We start from the raw sequence: 21,072 nt of genomic DNA on the forward strand, positions 1-21,072 counted from the left end.
TCCCGTCTTTCGTTTCCACGTCTCTTCGTGAATACAAAAACAAGCCGCAGCTGCGTCCGGTCCTCGCTGATTTGGTGAACGTTGCTCCCAGTGTCGCGTTTTAGTCCAGGCTTTAAAACACCTTCCCATCCCCTTTTTAAATTGTCACCTGGAGGTCCTTCATTCTCCTCGTGGCCCCTTCGTTGGTGGGAGACGTCGGGCTTTGGATGATTACAGTTAGACGTTCCCTCCCTTTATCACCGTCCGCCAGCTTTGCGGCCGCCGCTGAGTGGCCTCGCCTTCACACAGACACAGTGCTGGACCTCATTATGCTGCTCGTGTTTACCCCATACGTTTCCATCTTATACCACCACAATACATTTTATTACTGGAGGGGAGGGGGTCTGTCTTCGAGGCGGGGGTGTCACATTTTGTGTGGCTGGGCTCACAGATTATCACCGTTTAGCAGTTAAACGCTAAAAGGGAAACAATAGGAAATAAAAGTGGTCAAATCAGAGCTGATCCACGTTCATGACTTTAAACGGAAACTGTTTGTATTTGAGCCAGTTTCTGTGGATTACAAAACTTGCTCGGCTGCAGGAGATCGTAGCAAAAAATAGACGATTATTAGTATTTATTCTAAAGTGGTGGCGAGAGTAAACGATTATGAAATATTACAAAACAAACACGCTGCAAGTGCGATGTGAGCGCAGCCTATAGATGAGGAAGAGGAGGGGGGGCGACTTTCAGATGACATTGAGGCTGTGTAGATTGGAGTTGAGTCTGTGGTTGTTGATGTTACTCGCACAAGGCGAAGCGGCTGCTGCCCGCGTTGATTCAGCCTCCTCCTCCTCTTCCTCCTCTTCCTCCTCCTGGTCTTCAGCACTGATCCCCGCTGGACAGCTCCCGCTTGGACACCGCGGACGCTGCATGGTTCCTTAAAGTCTTTTAATGGAAGTAAAACCTATTTATGTCCCAAGAAATACCGGGAGTTTACAACTTCATCCACAAGAGGAATCCGCGGATACCTCGTTTGAAGATTTGTGTCAGGCGGCGCATCCTCGGCAGAGCCCATCACAGAGCCATTGTGAGTAAACTGGCCGCTGAATTCCGGCGTCTGTCGTTGCGTGTGCGTGCTGGAACCTCATACAAACAGATGTGGTGTTAATGGCTTCACTGTGAATGGGGCGCTCAGTACGTTGTCAGTGAAATGACTGCATGATCAGCTCTGCACCTACACGCTGCAGCCCATTCAACGCATAACTGAGTGTATTTGTGAGTTTACTGGCTGGTGCAAATGTGGAGAAACATCACGGTGCGTTTTCCTCTCAATTAGGTGGAAGGACGCGGTGGCCGCGCGTGCAGCCCGATGCGTAAAGCTTTTACGCACCGGACATCCCTTTGTCTCCGCCGTGCGTTGTGTGTTCCAGTTTGTGTGAGCCCGTTCTGTGTCCCCGCTGTCTCTAATCCCGCATGTGGACAACTCCTGCGAGAATCTGCAGGTGGTAATTGGTGGACACTTCATTACGCTTAATTCTAACAGGCTATTTGCTTTTGCTGCGGTGCGTCTTGCGCTCGAACCGCACGTTTCGGATGCTGTGATTTGTCTTTAAGTTTTCATTTTTCGTTCATGCTCGTGATGTCAATTTCCGATTTCCTTGTGTGGCGCTTCTCGCAGACTGTTTCGACTGTCATGTGCGCGCGGCTCGGCTCTGAGTCCACTTCATTTACGCGCAATCTGCCGTCTGTGTTTTAGTTATGGGAACAAGTCCAGCGTGACTTTGCCATCGATGCTTTTTGATGTTTGTTGAGTCAGATATGAATGGATATTCAGTCAGGGAGCCAAACGTCCGTAGGACTTTAGACTCAGCTTTAAACGCACATTGCGAAGTGCAACGATGCAGCTGATTTAATAAATAGGCTTTGGTTGTTGCACACAGTAAACCTCGTGCAGAACGTGTCCGTGTTTTCTTTATAAGTAACCCCTTTTTCAGCGCCGCCCGAAAAACCGACCAAATGCTCTATTCACGATTCCAGGTTAACGGCGACTGACGAGCCGTGTGTGCGCAGGCTTCGTCTCCAGACATTTGGTCCAAAGGTTAGGTCTGAAAACCGCGAAGCTGCTGTCTACGTGGACTGGTGCTGAAGTCTCCCGTCCGACTGCCAGGACCTTTGCCAAATCCAGAGACATGGCGACGAACGGCACCAAAGCGGATGGACAAGTCACAGAACTGAACGAGGTGGCCGCCAACAATGACAAACCCAAATCTCTGGACGTGAAACCCGACAAGCAGAAAAACGAGTTGCCTGCGAGAGAAACATGGGTGGGAAAATTTGATTTCCTCCTGTCGTGCGTGGGTTATGCAATTGGACTGGGGAACGTGTGGAGATTTCCCTACCTCTGTGGAAAGAACGGCGGAGGTAAACATCCTTTTCAGCCTAATTTATGCAAACTGCACCAAGCGCCGGCTCCGGTTTAGTGAGGGACTGAAGCCACTCTCATACATTCATGCATTCTCTCATTCTGCTTCTAACCTGCTCTGCTTCCGTCCACTCAGGAGCCTTCTTGATCCCCTATTTTCTGACCCTCATATTTGCTGGGGTCCCCTTGTTTCTACTGGAATGCTCCCTGGGTCAATACACCTCTATTGGGGGGCTGGGTGTGTGGAAGCTGGCTCCTATGTTTAAAGGTATCTGGGGATTGTGTTTTCTAAATAAAGACCTAGAAAGCTGGTATTATTGGACCGTTGTGACTGTGGGGCTTTTGTGGAGGCCACTAACTCATCTCTGTACGACAGGTGTGGGCCTCGCAGCAGCTGTTCTGTCCTTCTGGCTAAACATTTACTACATTGTAATCATTGCTTGGGCCATTTACTATCTGTACAACTCCTTCACCACTGTGAGTACGACCGCGAGCGGCTTCACGCGCGTCCTGATCCGGCCTGTCGACAGGAGAACGCCCACCGACGCTGTGGTTCTTGTTTTTCAGGAACTTCCATGGAGCTCGTGCAACAACGCATGGAACACAGAGCAGTGTTACACAAACTACTCCATCGCAGACACCACCAACCTCACCAGTGCAGTGGTGGAGTTCTGGGAGTAAGCGTCTGAGCCAGCCTCCATGCTGCATGCTTATCTGCCCTGCGTAACGCTCTCATTGTTGCTCGCTCTGAATTATAGGCGCAACGTGCATGAAATGACCAATGGCTTGGAAAAACCAGGCCAGATCCGAGTGCCACTGGCAATAACACTGGCCATCGCCTGGGTCCTGGTGTACTTCTGCATCTGGAAAGGGGTTAGCTGGACGGGGAAGGTAAGAGCTGCGGGTCTGTACGGGAGGCTGCCTACGTGACATCTATGCAATATTAATGGCTCTAATATCACCTCATCAATCATTTAAATTGCCGTCAGAGTTGGTAAGACTGATTTCCAAAGAAAAGAAGCGACATCAAACAGTCATGTTCACTAATCCCTCTCTGCTTCACGGTGGCTCTTCTAATTCCTATTCTCCTGACACAGTGTCTATACTGAGTGTGGATTTATGAGAGGAGGAGCAGCAAACAGCGCTGCAGTCGGGAGCGATTCCTCTCCCTGGCGGTGCCACGTTTCAAATGTCGAGCGCATCACATGACCGTGGCAAATAACATTTGTTTTGGTCACAAAATAGCGTCTCTGCACATCTATGCTCACAGAGGCTGCGGCAGATGAGTTGCAGCTGCAGCTGCAGCTGCAGCCGCGTCGGCCTCTTCCTGTCTCACTTCCAAAGGCGGAAGCTGCGCCTCTGACCACTGTCTCCGTCTCGTAGGTGGTTTACTTCTCGGCGACGTATCCTTACTTCATGCTGTTCATCCTCTTCATCCGTGGGGTGACGCTCCCTGGAGCCAAGGAGGGAATCATGTTCTATATCACCCCTGACTTCGAGAAGCTCAAGCAGTCTGAGGTGAGGGAGGGGGTGCAGGGCTGCGGCCCGGCCCGGCCCGGCCCGGCCCGGCCCGGCCCGGTCTGAGCCTAACGCTGTGTTTGTGTGTCAGGTGTGGCTGGATGCGGCCACGCAGATCTTCTTCTCCTACGGACTGGGCCTGGGCTCGCTCATAGCTCTGGGCAGCTACAACCCCTTCAACAACAATGTTTACAGGTAAGAGCGGCAAACAAAGAGGGCTCCATAAACGCTGGTTCCAGGGTGCTTATTAGCGTGCGCTGCGCTGGGAGAGGCCCGTTCTTTGCTGTCGATGTGCAGGCAGGAGGAAAACAACAGCCGCCGAGGCAAAGCCTGAGTGTTTTCTGGTTCTGGGTCACATAAACAATCAGTTACATAAAAACAGTTGCATTCATTCCCTGCGCTTGTTGTCGTTCTGCGCCTTCCTCCGTCTCCTCGTCGAGAAAAGATACTTCAGAATTTGGTGATTTGATTCAAGCACTTAAATGAAATCAATTTCTATCTGTGGGCAGCGACAGCGCTGCTTCGAGCCTGATCAGAAGGAATAAAGAGCAGGGATCTGTCCTCAGCTGCTCTCAGACCCGACCCAGAAAACAAAGGGCTCCAGTCAGTTCGGTGTTTGACCACAGGCCGGTTTCTCGCTTGCTCCCCCAGAGACTCTGTCATCGTTTGCTGTATCAACTCGTGCACCAGCATGTTTGCCGGCTTTGTCATCTTCTCCATCGTTGGCTTCATGGCGCACGTGACAAAAAAAGACATAGCCGACGTGGCGGCCTCAGGTAAACGCAGACGATCGCTTTGTGCACATTCTTTGGGTGTGAGAGGCTGATGCTGATGATGCTGTGCAGGTCCGGGCCTGGCCTTCCTGGCCTACCCAGAGGCCGTGACCCAGCTGCCCGTGTCTCCTCTCTGGGCCATTCTCTTCTTCTCCATGCTGCTCATGCTGGGGATCGACAGTCAGGTAGCGCTGCTCTGCACGTGGACTCTGTCAAGCCTTCACCTCCATGATATTTAGATCTGAACATACACACAGCGAGACCAGCAGCGCTTCAAAGGGAAACACATCCATTACAGCTCTGTTCATCGGGTCATAACTCATTCCCCATGTCGCTTTGCATATCAGAGCTATTACCAAAATGGCCTCCAAAACAGTGGCTGCTTGGTCATTCAGAAGATTCTATTAGTACATTTGCCCCATGCTTTGATGCACGCTGCAATTCTGTGTCATTTGTCATCATCAGTCGGCCTAATCACGTAAACGAAGCCTGTGTGGCTGCTGTATATATATATATATATATATATATATATATATATATATATATATATATATAATAGAATGCTCACCGCTGTGTGTCTGTGCTTCTGTCCTTCAGTTCTGCACTGTTGAAGGCTTCATCACTGCTCTGGTGGATGAGTTTCCCAGAGTCCTTAGGGGCAGACGGGAGATCTTCATCGCCGTGGTGTGTCTGGTTTCCTATGTGATCGGCCTGTCCAACATCACGCAGGTACATGTGATCGGTGGCTTTACCTCAGTCTGTTAAGCTGTATCTGTACATGGTGTCTATAACACGTCTTCATTCCTCTGTAACCAGGGTGGGATCTATGTGTTCAAACTGTTTGACTACTACTCTGCCAGTGGAATGTGTCTGCTGTTCTTGGTCTTCTTTGAATGCATCTCCATATCCTGGTGCTACGGTGTGTATCCTCGGTGCTTCAAAATGAGATTTGGTCTTTTGTTCTTGCAAATTAAAATTCTTGAAACAAGAGCTGGTGAAATCTCACGTGTGAGGTTGGTTTGAGGTGAACGTGAAGGTGGGAGCGCCTCACACCTGTCAGAGACATTTGCTGTTCAGCCTCAAGGTCACGAGCGCTGGTGTGTTCCACCATCCTCATCATCATGCATGGCCGACCAGCAGCAAATTCAAATGAATTGGATCTGAATATTTTGATCTTAGGGTCATTTTTCTCGCAGGTGTGAACAAGTTCTATGACAACATCCAGGAGATGATTGGCTACAGGCCCTGTATATGGTGGAAGATGTGCTGGGTCGTCTTCACCCCTCTCGTCGTGGCTGTGAGTGAATTAATACAACAGTACATGTAAAGTCATGACGTGAGGAATGAGATGATAAGTCAATTCGAGGCGCGGCTGGCGTGGGCCGGGCCGGGCCGGGCCGGGCCGGGCCTGTCAGGATGCATCAGGCGTCTGGTGTCTCCCACAGGGGGTGTTCCTGTTCAGCGCCGTACAAATGGTTCCTCTCACCATGGGAGACTACGTGTTCCCGGGCTGGGGCCAGGGCGTGGGCTGGCTCATGGCGCTCTCCTCCATGGTCCTCATACCAGGATACATGATCTACATGTATCTGGGACTCAAAGGCACCTACAAAGAGGTGAGGAGTCAGTGATGCAATTACGGACCGTCCGGAGCCCCATTAGAGAGCTTTAGCCTTTCTAACTCCTTCTCACGTTTCTGCCGCAGCGACTTCGGATCATGCTTCAGCCTCCTGCCGTTACCAGACGACCTCAGGAGAACGGACCGGAGCAGCAGGCGGAAACCAACACTGCCAACCTGTCCAGCCCGGTCAACCCCGCCAGCCCCACCGGACCCGCCCCGGTCAACTCCACCGGGCCGGCGAGCCCGGCCAACCCGCCCGCGGCCTCCAGCCCGGTGAACCCGGCCACCGGGCCCAGCGCCAGCGCCACCGTCACCACCACCATCACCACCACCGCCACCACCACCAGTCCAGCCAGCGCCGCCACCGTCAGCCCCACCAGCGCCGCGCCCAAACCCCTCAGCCCGACGGAGGCCGTGAGCCCCGTGAACCCCAGCAGCCCCACCACCAACCTGACCACCGCCGAGGCCAACGTGTAGAAGGCAGAAACCCTCATGGAGCGTGCAGACAAACCAGAACGCTACAAAGGACTTCCACCATTTTAATTGATTCACCTACCTCCAGGGGAAACGTGATCAACACCGATTTTCCAAACACCTTTAATTTTTCTGCATTTGTAAAACCGAGCCAACGATGTCTCGTTGGCGGTTTGTATCCTGAAAACAATATCAGAGACTGTTAGTGTCACCAATACATAAATCTGAACAAAAAAAAGAAAACATACTGTGTAATACTGTGAGAAAAGAAAAACATAGACATATAGATTAGAGATTGTTGAATATACTCATGAATTAAGTAAATACCGTGTGAATATAGTAGATGAAGTAGTGAACACAACTGACATTATTGAGAGTGCGAGCGGCGGCGGCGGCGGCGGCGCTTTTATTGTGGATGTTAACAAAACCTCTTTTTCCAAATGTTGCACTCTGTGAGGAAAAGAAAGCACAACGCGACAAGACGTGACCCAGTGTACGACTCCGTGTGTGAGAGACTGTTACTTTACTTTACGTTTAGCAAAAAAAGACAAAACCTTTGATGTGATTGAGTTCTTTCTAGGGTGTTTTCTACTACATGTGTTGTGATGGAGGACCAAAACCTATAGGCAGCGAAAGCAAAAACTATGCCATCAGTGTTGGGCTGGAGAAGCACAGGGTACGAAGACAGAAAAAAAGCACAGGGTCACAGCCGGCGCGTCCCTAACGCTGACAGTCAGTCCTGTTTACCTTTACGTTCTGCATGCTTTCCTCAGGAACGTCAGTCTCCTGCCAAACTAAGTAGAAAAGAAGGCGAGTGAGCGGGCGAGCGAGAGAGAGAGAGAGCGCGTGGAGCCCCACGCAGCCACAGTTCGTCTGGACTGGGCCCAAAGCAGGAAACACATGCAACCAGGACCAACTGTGTGTCGAGTGCAGTCGTTTCTTTTCTTTTCTTTTCTGTGTGTGTAGTTCAATATGTATGCAGCAATACATATGTAGATGTGCAGGCGCAGGCCAGGGGGCGGGCGGGCGCTTCCCATTGGTTTCTGTTGTCTTTGCTTTCCTAGTGACAAGCACAAAGCTTTAAGTTCCCCAGACCTTTGCCGTGACGGCGCGTGAGGACAATGTCAGTTTGCTTCTATGGCAGCTACAGCGAAAGGCCTCTGGTTGAACAGAACACGTTTACTCTGAAAAGCAAAGCAACTGAGCAAAAATGTGAAATGGCTCCAGTTCATGTCCTGTGAATTTTGTATAAAGTTACTCTGCCACAGTTTTCTCTGGAACCTTGTCGTAACCGTACTGTGTGAAACATGTAACTGTGAATGTCTGTAATACATTGGAAGTTATTGTCTAAATGTTGAAAAAACGGAGTTGCTGTTTTCTGCAATAATATTTTGATCACAGAAGCTAAAGCACATATCGTACAGAAATATACAAGATGATGATGACAATGAAGATACTGAGGATTATATTCAAAATAGAAACTATGTCTAGTAAAACAATATTGTTTTGTATATTTTTAACTGTCTCACTGCCTAATGTAAAACATAATATAAACATGATATGTATCTAAATGGTGTCAAATGATCAAAGCACGATTGTTATGTTATACAAACAGAAAAAGACTGAAAAATAAAGAGTTATAGAAAATCTAAAGGCAAAGCATTGTCCCTCAGCGTGAGTGCTTCAGCAGCGTCTCCGTGCTTCTCGGTGCCGTCAGCAGGAAATTAGGTCGCAGCCAGCGGACCCGTCAGAGCCGCTGAGCCCGTCCTCCTGCAGGAAGCCAATATGTTGAGGACGGGCGTCCAGTGGAACGCGCTGAGTAAATGCACGGGAATTCATTTTCTGAATGAAGCCAGGTGGGACGTGTAAAATGAAACAACACCGGGAAAATAAAGAGAGGCATCGAATGAGGAGGAGAAAGGAACATCTGAGGCTTTTCTGTGGTTCCCGAGTGTCAGAAACACAAGACGATGGCGAAGCAACAAAAACACCACCACAGAACAGCTCCTGCCCCGGGGTGTGTGTGTGTGTGTGTGTGTGTGTGTGTGTGTGTGTGTGTGTGTGTGTGTGTGTGTGTGTGTGTGTGTGTGTGTGTGTGTGTGTGTGTGTGTGGCTCCCCCTCCCTCCACCTCTTGCAGTTGCTGCTTCCATTAGCTTCCAGTGTGATAAAAGAGACGACACCAGCTGACACCATCACAATGACTCGCTGTGGATAAAAGAATGAGATGTCCCCTCTCGTAGCTCGTGGCAAACTGGGAGTGTGCGAGCGAGCGAGCGAGAGAGAGAGCGAGAGAGCGAGCTTAGGACAAAGAGCGCTGTGTTGGAGTGGACCGGGGTTTGAGGAGCAGGTCACACAAACGAGCCCCTGACAGACGTTCCCTCTCGTATCATTTAGCATCGTTACGAATCAAACCAGCCTCGACCCGAGAAAAGCTGCAGCCGCAGCGTCCATGGATCATCGTTGTGTGCAGGGGAGGACGGGAGGAGGAAGCACTTGATTAGTTGGGAGCAATCTAGCAGAACACAATTAGTCTGAGCTGAGGCGCAGCGTTTGTGTTTCATTACTGTCATTAGACACCAGCGTCTGCTTCGCTCAGCTGTGTTGCCATCGTTGACCTATTTTTCCCCTCTGACATTTGGTAACCCATCGATTGTGCGACCTGATTAGGAGGCTCCAGCTCCATGACGCGCTGCAGCCGCTCCCTCTGAGGACGCGCTCCGTGCTCACTGTTTGCCGTCTCGTGGCTCGCTGTCACACGCCTATTTTTAAAGCGGAGCCTCGGCGCTGGGAGCGCGGCCGCGGGAGAGGACACGGAGGAGGCTGCTGATCCATGATGAGCTCCTCCAATCACGAAGCCTCACAGAGCGCGCTAAGCAAGAGCACCAGCTCTGCTGCGACCATGAAAAGGCAGATAATGATGTGCGGTTCCTGGGTTTGGGCCCAGCGTCCCCGTCATGACGCACCGCGCTGGGTCACTGCACCTGCTTATTTTTGATGTGACTTTTGTGAGATCGCTTGTGACATTTTTTCTCTGCTGCATGCGATTCGCCCCAGACTCCTGTCTGAGGTAAACTCAGCCGAGAATTCAAAGCAAATACATTAATGAATAACTAATCTTTGCAGATGCATGAATCTACATATCAATGTAATCAGAGGATGTTGTGTGCTTGGCTATTTCCAGCAGAGGGGCTGAGAGGATGTCACGCATGCAAAGCCTCTCTGCATATATGCTAATCGCTCCGTTCTCCAGTCTGAAATGAACTTGTTTACCAGTTCACTTCTAAGGCAACGCACACGCACGCACACACACACACACACACACACACACACGCACACACACGCACACACACACACACACACACACACACACACACACACACACACACACACACACACACACACACACACACACACACACGCACGCACACACGCACACACACACACATGGAAGCATCATGTGAAACGGTGGTTTCCCAGTGATTTGGCTGTTTGATGCTGCTTCTCGTGACACAGCAGATACTGAAGCACACGCAGCGTATGATTCCTGTTCAGATGTAAATAGATGATTCTGGAGCCAAAGACTTGTCTGACGCGGATCAGAAGCGCTGGTACAGTACCTGCCTGTGACGGCTCAGCCCGGATCAAACAGTGTTATGAAACAGAAAGCAGCATTTCAGCCCAAATACTGAGTGCGATGACAGTGAATCTCTGCACGCGGGAGCTGCAGCCGTTCCAGCTAATCTACCTTCCATTTGCTCTGGCGCTTCTTGTCTTTTGTCACAACTTATAACATCTCCCCGCTGAGCCAGAGGCTTATGGGAGAGTCACTGTAGATTACTGCTTAGGTCAAGCACAGAATGCAAATCAGGCCACGAACAGACCAAGTGAAACACACGGAGGAGCACAACAGAAACCAAACAGCAGCAGAGTTGAAAATCAACAAACGCGCGCTGGTGTTCAACAGCTGCTTCCAAAGGATGAGCCTCTGCCACCGGAGCGCAGGGCACGTCGGCGTCCGGCTGTCACGCATGGTGAGAGGCCGGCGGCGGCAGAGGCGCCTCTAATGGCCTCCTCCTGCACGTCTGGTCCAAGGCTGCAGGCCTGCGTCTCAGCCTCCGATGCTGTGGGATCTGAGCAAAAAGGCTGCATTTGGTTATTCTACTCAGATCTGACCTGCACGTTTGTGTGAGCGCTCACACGGAGCTACTGTATGCACAAATCCTGCTGTCAGGTGCAGAGACGGGAGCTGCAGGTGCAGCCTTAAACAAAATGAGTTGTGTCAGATCAGGTCGGCGCCCGCTGGAAAGTGGACGGAGCGGAAGGTCACCGACCTGTGAACCGCTAATAAACAGGCTCCTCCACTGTTGGTACAGAAACGTACCAAGACTTCACTTAATAACAGGCCTCTGTCAAACACAAGCCTGTGTTTACAACTTATATAGAAGCTCTGACATATGCAAAGAGGCTCATTCACTGCTCACACACACACACACACACACACACACACACACACACACACACACACACACACACACACACACACACACGATGATTAAGAGCCCTGCAGATCTTCAGGCTACGCTTGGACTTGGGGCTGTGGTGAATCATAGCCATGATGTGGAGCCTGCTTTCTATTCTGATCTGTCAGGGAGCTTTGGGAGCCGTGCTCACTGATGAGTGAGCCAGACCGAACCCAGTCTGTCCTCACTCGTCCCGCGGCTCCTCAGCTCCGCTCTCTCTCCCCAGGGCCACAGAGTGACAGGTAAGACGCCCGGGAGCGGCCTCTGCAGCGGGACCGGGCCCACAGCAGGGGTCAGAGGGGTGAAGCTAGAGCCCAACGGTGCAAACACCACTGCTACTCCACAAAGACGCATGAAGCAGCATCTGCTCCGCAGCACAGCAAACGCACCATGACAGTTCTAGACCACAGGTTTCACCAATACATTCACTTTTTAATAAATAAATATGTTTGTGCTGCAGATCAGATGTCCTCATTCAGTCTTATTTATTTTGATTCATATCAACTCTAATATATTCTCAGTTCACAACATTTGCATCATGGTTTATGGCAGCATTTACATTTGGGATGCGGTCGAGCCCACGTCCGCGGTTGCTAACGCTAACGCTAACACTCTGCCCCCATGTCGCCCTCATAAATAGTGGTTGCTGTTGTTGCAGATGTTGGAACTCTGTAGTAAAAGCAGGCCTGTCTAACGCGTCCTCTGGACCCAGCGACATGTGACACGTCCGCCACCATCACTCGGCCTCGCACATGAGCAGCCGCTTGCGTTGGCCGCGTGCGCCTCTGGATTCCAGTGACACTGTCAGGTGTGATAAGAGTGTGAGCGCCGGAGCCGCTGTGAAGCCGTGCCCTCTCCCATTCGCCCCCACTCATCTGACGGCGGATCCTCTGCTCGTTCTGCTGCATGTGCTCCTGCCTCTCCTGCAGAGACAGCTTCTGTCCATCAGCAGGGACGGAGCAGACGACGTGGCTGATGGCAGGTCTATGAAAGGAACCAAATGAGCCCAGTTATTGAAATATTGCACATCGGCGGCAGCAGCTTCTTTGCTTTGCAGCATTTACTGTTTGTTTGTTTGTCATTTGTGCCCTCTGGTCCTGAAATGTTCTGCTTTTATTCCCCGATGGAGATAAATGTTCCCCCACACGCACTCATTACTTCAATGGGTACGAGGCTGTGGACGGGCCGGGCCGGATCGGGCCGCCCTGACAGCGCCTGATGCTCTGTGGCTGTCGTCTCTGTGCCACCACTTCTTCTGTTTGACTCAGGCCTTTGTTTTGTGTGAAAATGGGGACTCGGGCGTAGATTTTATTGTTTTTTAATGGGTTGCAACAGAATTCAGCAAAATATTTGTATATCTAATTAAAAGGAAATCTAGAAAATACACATACGGCAAATGACTCTAAATAAACCAAATATATTTTCAATCTTGTAAGCTGTAATGTTTTATATAATATTCTCCTCCTTCAACTGTTTTCTCTGAGTTAAAGCAGCAGCAGAACGAGGCTCCACCGGAAGCAGACATCATTTTTGTTCCACTTATCATTCAAAATTTGCTCTGCTTGTATTCCAGCATGAAGCAGAATGTTAAAGCAAATAATACTGAAGTCTGCTGATAAAACAATGTGATGGAGGCAGAGAGGCACTAAATCAGCACTGCCGGATTGTTCTCTTTGATCTGAGCAGCAAAAGGAGGCGTTATGTAACGTCCTGAGCGCACACATGCCCAACTGTGTGACTGTGGCGCTGGGGGAGCGGGGTGGGGGTGCACACGCTCCAGAGGAAGAGCCGGGGCCGCGGAGACGAGTAAACGGACGTGGGCTGCTCGCGTTGGTGCTGGGTGACGTTCCTTATTAAGGCTGCTTAGTCAAGCAGCTGTAACGTCGGCCCCAACAAGCCTCATAATGAGACATGAGAATGCCCCGTAGTGACGGTTCAAACATTTATCTGCTGCTCACAGCCTAAAACACACTGTCTCCATAAACATCCTCTTCCGCCTGTTGCAAAGCCAGGAAATGTGAATAATTATGTGGGTCCTGATCTGAAGGAAACACGTCTGTGGCTGACAAGAAATATCAGCCTTCAACTGCTCTGTCCCATTTGGAAGCCATTCATCCCCTGGAGGAGGGACACGAGGCGGCAGAGTCATGCTATGGAGCAGCAGATGGCCTTTAAATCAATCATTGGCCAATGTCTCAATAATATATAGGCGTGTGAAATGACAGCCAAGCGGCTGCGTTGGGCCAACAAACGGGTCAGAGCTGAGCCACCAACACCGAGGCGCTCGAAGGCGCTCGAAGGCGCTCGAAGGCCGTAACCAAAAGCAGCTGTCGTACGTGATGGAAGCAGGAAGTGGAGGAAAAGAGTGTGTTTGTGGTGCAGCGCTGACGCTGAGGCGGCCTGACAGTCTCTGTTTCCGTTCATGGCGAGACGCTTATGCAGAGTGACCGCGTTGTCTTCCCTTCCCTCTGCAAAGGTTACGCCATCGCCAGCAGTCCACATGACACAAGGGATGAGGCGCCGCCTCTTGAGCCGAGACGTCATGGGATCCGTCTGAGGCCTGGTCCTCCGTCCACGGCGCCGGCCCGGTCCTCCGTCCAAGGCCTGGTCCTCTGTCCACGCTTCCACGGCCTGGTCCTCTGTCCATGGCCTGGTCCTCCGTCCACGCCTTCAAGGTCTGGTCCTCCGTCCACGCTTCCACGGCCTGGTCCTCCGTCCATGCCTTCAAGGTCTGGTCCTCCGTCCACGCTTCCACGGCCTGGTCCTCCGTCCAAGGCCTGGTCCTCTGTCCACGCTTCCACGGCCTGGTCCTCTGTCCATGGCCTGGTCCTCCGTCCATGCCTTCAAGGTCTGGTCCTCCGTCCACGCTTCCACGGCCTGGTCCTCCGTCCATGCCTTCAAGGTCTGGTCCTCCGTCCAAGGCCTGGTGCTCCAGCCACAGCCTGGTCCTCCATCCACGCCCTTGCAGCCTGGTCCTCCATCCACGCCCTTGCAGCCTGGTCCTCCATCCACGCCCTTGCAGCTTGGTCCTCCGTCCACGGCCCAGTCCTCTGTCCGCGCCGCGTTTAGGAGTCATTATCCCTGGTGGATCCCAGCGTTTCGTCCTTGTTTGCAGTGTACAGCGAGGCTGCGCCGGCGTTTCGACATGACGTGCCTGCTAATCGAGGGCGCTGGGCTGTCAGCTCAGGGTGCATGATCTTGCCAGCATGACTCAAGTCTGCCCGTGAGCTGCTTCCTGTGCCTGTGCATCTACTCCAGTTGCTTGTATGATCTATTTTAGATTCTTTTGCCCAAGGATGTGTGTGCATCCTCGCAGCAGAGAGCCACAGAAAGAGGAGGAAGAGGGGAGCTGGATAATGTTCAAATAATCTACAGGCAATCATGCAAATTCCCCAGACATTGTGCAGTCGGGAGGCCGTGGATGAAGGTGCAGCCTTGCATTCTGTTCAGGCTCGACAAATTTGGAATTATGCAAATGAAAGGTTGAGATCTGTATCACGCTTGTGTGCAGGGGAACATGTAAGCAAGATGTGAGCCAACATGTGGGACACTGCAAGGGCCACTTTTCCCATTTAGCCTCCAGTAAACTCACGCATTTATCCAATTGGATTAATTATACCTTCATAGCATGTCTGGATGGAGAGTGCTAAATCTTTTGATTGGTTCGCTTGTTTTACGTAACCAAGCGAGGACAGTGTTGGACTTGACCGAGTCCAGCCTGTTACAGCAATAACAGGAGGCAGCGACTGAGGGACCGGTCCTCCATCGCAGGCACAGATGTCATGCTCCTTGTGGCCTTCACACACTGAAGGGGCCAAGCCAAATCTGGCATGACCCTGATGTGTCATCTTGATTTAGACACTGGTTCCATGTTGGCCACCAATGTGGCCTGATATGTGCGTGCGTCACTGTGCGATCGGCCACTGGTTTGCAGAGGCAGGAAGGATCCCACAAGAGCAGCTTCCTTGGAAGGTGCGGTACAACAGGATCGGGTTTGTGTTTGGTGAATGGCTCAGGTTACCTCACGGAGCCGGTGGTCGTCTGGAGGAGCCGGATCTGAGCGGTGACTGGTGCTCAGAGTTATTAAGTAACTGAAGGGGAGGCACAATTTTGTTTACTGGTTTACATGTTTCTGTGGACATTTAACTACTTCCTCTAAATAAATAGAAACGTATTCAGATTTGGAACCGTATCAAAACCTTTGGAATGCATCATGCTCAGTGTTTTCACCTATAGATCCTCAGTTACCATGAGCAGAACTGAAGGGACTGTTGCAGGATGGTTGAGCAGCGCCACCTGCTGGTCACCAGAGAGCAGCCAACGAATCTGATCCAACTACAACAATTATATACTCTCCATTAGAAGATGATGATGTGGGGGCTGAAATGAAATTAGGTCAGTCTGCAGGAAACATTGGTTGAAACCGAGTCACTAATCACTAGATTCCCTTTCTGTCAGCAGGTCTTCATGAAGCAAACAGCATTTACTCACTGACATCACTATTGACCAACTCTGACGTACTGACAGCAGATGAAGACCCACATTCAACACACTGATCTGACGCTCATTTCTACGGTGGCAGCAGCTCAGAGCAGACGTCTGCGACCCTCGGGTCGCTGTTTTGACTTCGGTTCCTCCTCCAGCAACTTCATGACCGCGTGTCCTTGAACAGAAATACCAGGCGCTGTCATCTACGCTGCAGCTGTCCAACCACTGTCCCCTCCAGCCCATCAATACCTTCAGCATTTAAATATTAGTACAAGAAGTAGAGCAAAGAATGTGCCTGAAGGCAAAGATGCATATTAATCCCACAACAACATCCTTAAAAACAGGGGATTTTAGATTAGTTTTGGTTCAAGACTTGTCATTTTTAAAGTGTCAAACGGTCGATTCAACGTCTACTTACTCTCCATCACATCTGAGGAGATGGAGGATCAAAGCAGCTCCGCATGTTTCACTTCCTCAGACTGACAAACGTCGGGTGGAGCATCTATGGATCCATTCGTCTGTATTAAACCCTTCATGTGCTTTTGCTTTTTTTACAGTTTGATCTGCAGGAAATTTGGGCTGTGAACATCAACAACTCCTGCCGTCGTTTGTTTTTTTTAAACTGATCTGTCATGTTTTATGTTAGTATAAGGTTCCACAAAAAAGCTCAAGCATAGAACTTAAGTAAAATAGCATTTACATATCTGAAAAACAACTCTGGTAACATTTATATGTTTATTTGGAAGCAGTAAGTACAATCAGTGGCATTTTCTTCCAGAGAAATAAGAACAGAACAAATGCTTTGCTGTCTCTGCCGATGACACACGGTGACACTAGGTTGTTTGTGTTAACAGTTGAGATACAGGTAATCTAAATAATAATTAAATAAAAACTGACTAATACCCTGAAGATATTACTTAACATCTGCTTGTATCAAACAAGCAGATTTAATTCTACAAAAGGACAGAGAAAACTAAAACGATCAGTGCAGACGTCTTTCACTAAAACACCGCCGTTCCTGCACTTGAAGCATTTGACTGTGGGAAAATCAACTGAGAACGGTAGAACACGGGGTTAGAAAACCGAGAACACTACTTCAACAGTAACAAAAAGGTCCAAGATCATTCCGCGCCGCGCAATGATAGTCTGTGAGAAAATATAATTAAAGACAACAAAGCAAAACCCAGCAGAATATGAAAACACACGTACATGTCTTCAGAGTTAATGAACAAATCTAAACCATGTCGTCAAAGGTTAAACTACTACATAAAGAAAAAAACTCAACTGCATGAAGACTCGTTTTACTGAGACTCACTGATGAGGAGGATTCTGCAGCTCATACCATGACATGAAACACATTTGTAACAGACTTTGCCAGACAAGCTGTCATGGTGCAATAATCATACTTCCTCTTGGTTTTAAGAGAAGTCAATTGCTTTGTCACTTTGTTGTTCTTGTTTTGCACATCAACACAAAACTACTCGCATGTTGAGAATAAATAAAACCACGGTTAAGACGCTGCTACAGAATATCTGACGGTGCTGTATTCAGTCATGTATAAAGAGAAAGCATCCAGCTCCACAGAATAACAAAGCACTGAGCCCATTAAACTGCATTCAGACAACCTTACCAGAGGCTGTGGTTTGTAGATGGTTGATAAGACGCTCATCTACATATAGTAATGAAAACCAGATACAAAAAATATATTGAGTACAACTGTACCAGCAGTGAGTATTTCTAGTGTTACAGATAAAAATAAATTCTGAGTAAATACACGGTATAGAATAAGGTTTGTAATAGAAACCAGCTATTTGAAACATGCTACCTAATCAGAGACATCTATGATTGACATTAGTTACTGATTGATCAGCTACAGTGAGCAAATAGTCGAGAGGCTGAAATTACTACGTTAAAAAGTCCAGTTCAGGACCAAGAAGACGAATCGGACAAGCATCTGTTGAAGGCGGGAGGCCAGAGCCGTCGTTGCATCATCACTACCTCAAACAAGTCATTCAATCTTGAACGCACCAGTTTGTTACCTGCTTTAACAGGTCGGCGATGTAACAGTGCAAATGAGCCCCGGCGGTGCTTTTCAGAAAGTTATGAAAAGCTGAAGTTAGAATCAAAACAACAAACTAGAGATGTTGATGGAAGGCCTGGGAAGTTCTTTGGTTACTGAGGTAAAAGGCAGGTAAAACAGAACACAGTGGTCGGTTGCTCTCATTATCAATTCAACATTAAATCTATGATTGTACTGAGCTAAGATCAATCCAACTATGTGATATTTATTATCTGTTCTTCCATGAGAAGAGTTCAATCGAAGTACAAATCTGACCTGAAGGTTATAATAAAAGGGTCAAGCTTAACCTTCGCAAGTCTTGTATTGTTCTTGGCTAAAGAAACTAGATGCTTGGAAAGAAATGACAGTGGGGAATTGCCAGAGCGATGTGTAACCTGTGAGTGTGGATTTGCCTCACAGGTCTTCCTCTGGGGTTGGAGGGCCTCCACCTTTGGTCTTTATTTGAAGCCAGGCGTCCCCCAGAGCCTTGGCAAAGTGGTCGTCCACCGACCCAGTGATGGAAACGGAGTTGGACACAGATGCTGCTTCTCTGTAGTTTTTTCCAAGACTGCGACGGAAGTGCTCCTCAATGACAGGGTCACATACTGTGTTAGCGAAAAGAAAATTAACAGCTTCAAGCATGAAGTATAGATAAAATGCATTCCTTAGTGACAGTTACACAGGCAGGTTCAGAGCCAACTGTTTTACCATTTGCCTTCTTCTGATCAGCAGCTGGACTGGAGGAGCAGCCGTTCATGTGGCAGTGAGAAAGGCTACAGTTGCGGTTGTTCGCTGGAGCACAGGTTATAACTGAGGGACGATTCTGTATATGGGAACACAACAACATGTCATAAAAATGCACTACAATCAAGGATGTGACCATCCATACCAACAGGGTCAAGCGTTTGAGTGTGTGTCACTGAACTCTGCCTCACCTGCTGCCGTTCAACAGCCCCCCCCATCACAGACCTCTCCCGCCCCCCCACGCCCGCGTCGTGGCTGCTTTTAGTCAGCGGCAGGGGCTGATCTACAGCATAGCCAGAGATGGAGGTGTACAGGGGGTGTCCGTGGAGGCTGTTGGGGAAGGACGATATGTGCTCCGCAGGACTGTGACTCCAGTGCTCATTCGGGTTGTCTCCAGCAGAGGGACGGGCCCTAGACAGAGAGCACAAGTCAGTCCTGCACCACTAAAGCTTAATGACATCACAGTGATAAACAAAGGGTTGCGCCTCCTTCAGAGTCCAGCACTCATACAGCTGTCAGATCACAACGCTAGAAGGTGGCGCTTACAGCTGAGAGGCGAACAGCCTGCTCATCTTGGTCATGTGGTCGTCATCACAGTTGATTTGCTCGTCTGCCTGTTCTTCTCCATATTTCCGTTTACTTGTACAATGCGCTGAAGGCCCAGTTATGTTGGGAACAGCGGAGGGCGTCCTGGACTCATCTGGGGACAAAACAAGGCAGAGCTCGGGTTGATCGTACTCCGGTCAGTTTGTTCACGGCGTCTGAATGATTCATGTCTGCATTTACCAACTTCAAACCAACGTGCCAAAAATACAAACATCAGCAGTGTGTGAATTACATCAATCATCAAAGTAAACAGTTGTAGTAACAACACACCAGCCTTCACTTTTTCAACCATCAACTATTTCATTTCATTAGGTGATGACGGGTAGTTTTGTCCCAGGGAACAAACCTTCGTAGTGCAGTCTCCCGATGTTATTGTTCATCTTGTCCAGGAACTGAGCGTTCAGCAGATCCATTCTAGGGACTAGCATTTACACGAGCCGGCTAACGGCTAACATCGATGTTAGCCAGATGTAGCAGCGAAGCGTTTATCCTGCGGGGAGAAATATGTGAACACGTCATAAAGAAGGAGACATATAAGAAACAGCGTAACCAGTATCTAGCTCGCGTTGTGCGCTGACTAGCTAGCGCTGACGGCTAATGGTGCCTGACGCTGACGTTTACGACTTAAAGGAAAGTTAGCGTCAACCTAGCAGTAATAGTTTTCCTACGTATGATTCTCTACATGACAAGACGGCGCCACGTTTAATTGTTTACGTGCGCTGTAAACGAACAAAGTGCTCCAAACGTTGCTAAAGCTAGCTTAGCCGCGATCAGCCTGTCACCAACTTTGTAGTGAAGTTAGTTAGCATTAGCATTAGCGCCAGTTTTCCCGATTCGAGTAGAAATGGGTATACGCTCCTTTGACACACGCTGCCCTGAAGCCAGAACCGGTTGGACCGACCTGACAACGAGCCCAAAACAAGAACACAAAGCGACGTCGCGCTGCTTCTACTCACTTCGACCAAAGTAGCTGTGACGTTAGCTCACAGCCACAACAACACGGAGGCTAATCCAGCTCGCCTTCGCCTTTACGCACTTTCCCAGCGTCAAACAAAGGCTGGAGCGGCTCTAGCGGCGAAGAGGCGAACAGCAGCCGCGGAACCGTCCGCGATCAAGGTTCGTCTCCGTCCCAACGCCTTCATAGACTTCTACCCACCGGTTTGGTCCATGACACGTTGTTAATCTCTTGTATTTGAGCCATAGATGCTGGTGTTTGAACCAATGTCTGAACACGGTACCTTGAAATCATTTACCAGATGTTGATCCGGATGTTTAGTCCAGTACAGATGTGACAGACGCCTGTTGTTCTGGTTGGTGCTCATTGCTCCGCTTCCACCAGCTGGTGTCACTCTAGTATCTGAGCATTGAGTGCATGATGCAGCTTATATGAGGCCAGCAGAGGAAAATACCCTAATCATTATTCAAATCAATATGTTTGTATTTGTTCCAAATATAATATAATATAGTCGTCATTGTGTTAACTAACACACACAGACAATATATAGTCTTATAATCAAAACGTCCAATGTACGTGAGAGAAATTGACATCGCTGACAACAGATGTGACACTGCCTGATATTATTTCCTTATTCATAAACACACAGCTGAAAAGGAAACAAATACAGGAGTTATACAACAAATATTGTACACAAACAAAGTGACCAAATAATCTGAATGTGAAAAAACAGAAAGACAGTGAAGTCATAAATACGGAGCAAACCTCCATGAGCCAAGGTACAAAGAGTAATTGGTTATCAAATCATTTATTATAAATAAATAAATAAATATAAATATTTATATAAATAAATATAGAAGCAAATGTTGACACAAATACAGAAAATATATCAGTAATTCTACTTGTATGAGCCTG

At 49.1% G+C, this 21,072-nt stretch overlaps 2 protein-coding genes across 5 annotated transcripts; one reads left to right on the plus strand and one right to left on the minus strand.

Annotated features, from left to right (window-relative positions):
• Positions 1–412: 412 nt before the first annotated feature.
• slc6a1a (solute carrier family 6 member 1a) lies at positions 413–8,437 on the plus strand. 2 transcript variants are annotated; one of them, XM_029155322.3, is made up of 15 exons: positions 413–1,066; positions 2,017–2,400; positions 2,538–2,669; positions 2,778–2,878; positions 2,969–3,078; positions 3,160–3,292; positions 3,785–3,919; positions 4,011–4,114; positions 4,571–4,695; positions 4,765–4,877; positions 5,290–5,421; positions 5,509–5,611; positions 5,889–5,989; positions 6,138–6,305; positions 6,395–8,437. In XM_029155322.3, the coding sequence occupies exons 2-15, from the start codon at positions 2,169–2,171 to the stop codon at positions 6,785–6,787; spliced, it is 2,082 nt and encodes a 693-aa protein (XP_029011155.1). In that variant the 5' UTR covers positions 413–1,066; positions 2,017–2,168; the 3' UTR covers positions 6,788–8,437. The 2 variants fall into 2 exon arrangements, with proteins under 2 accessions (XP_029011155.1, XP_029011156.1); XM_029155323.2 differs by lacking the exon at positions 413–1,066 and adding an exon at positions 1,176–1,481.
• Positions 8,438–16,514: 8,077 nt separating this feature from the next.
• Positions 16,515–20,578, minus strand: vgll4a (vestigial-like family member 4a). Of its 3 annotated transcripts, none has more exons than XM_029155494.3 (6): positions 20,441–20,578; positions 19,549–19,692; positions 19,143–19,296; positions 18,788–19,007; positions 18,561–18,675; positions 16,515–18,457 (listed from the first exon to the last, which is right to left on the minus strand). In XM_029155494.3, exons 2-6 carry the CDS (start codon positions 19,628–19,630, stop codon positions 18,267–18,269), a joined length of 762 nt encoding a protein of 253 aa, XP_029011327.1. In that variant the 5' UTR covers positions 19,631–19,692; positions 20,441–20,578; the 3' UTR covers positions 16,515–18,266. The 3 variants fall into 3 exon arrangements, with proteins under 3 accessions (XP_029011327.1, XP_029011326.1, XP_029011325.1); XM_029155493.3 differs by lacking the exon at positions 20,441–20,578 and adding an exon at positions 20,104–20,372; XM_029155492.3 differs by lacking the exon at positions 20,441–20,578 and adding an exon at positions 20,159–20,371.
• Positions 20,579–21,072: the final 494 nt, after the last annotated feature.

This window comes from Betta splendens, chromosome 7 (genome assembly GCF_900634795.4).
Source record: "Betta splendens chromosome 7, fBetSpl5.4, whole genome shotgun sequence".
Lineage (NCBI taxonomy): Eukaryota > Metazoa > Chordata > Actinopteri > Anabantiformes > Osphronemidae > Betta > Betta splendens.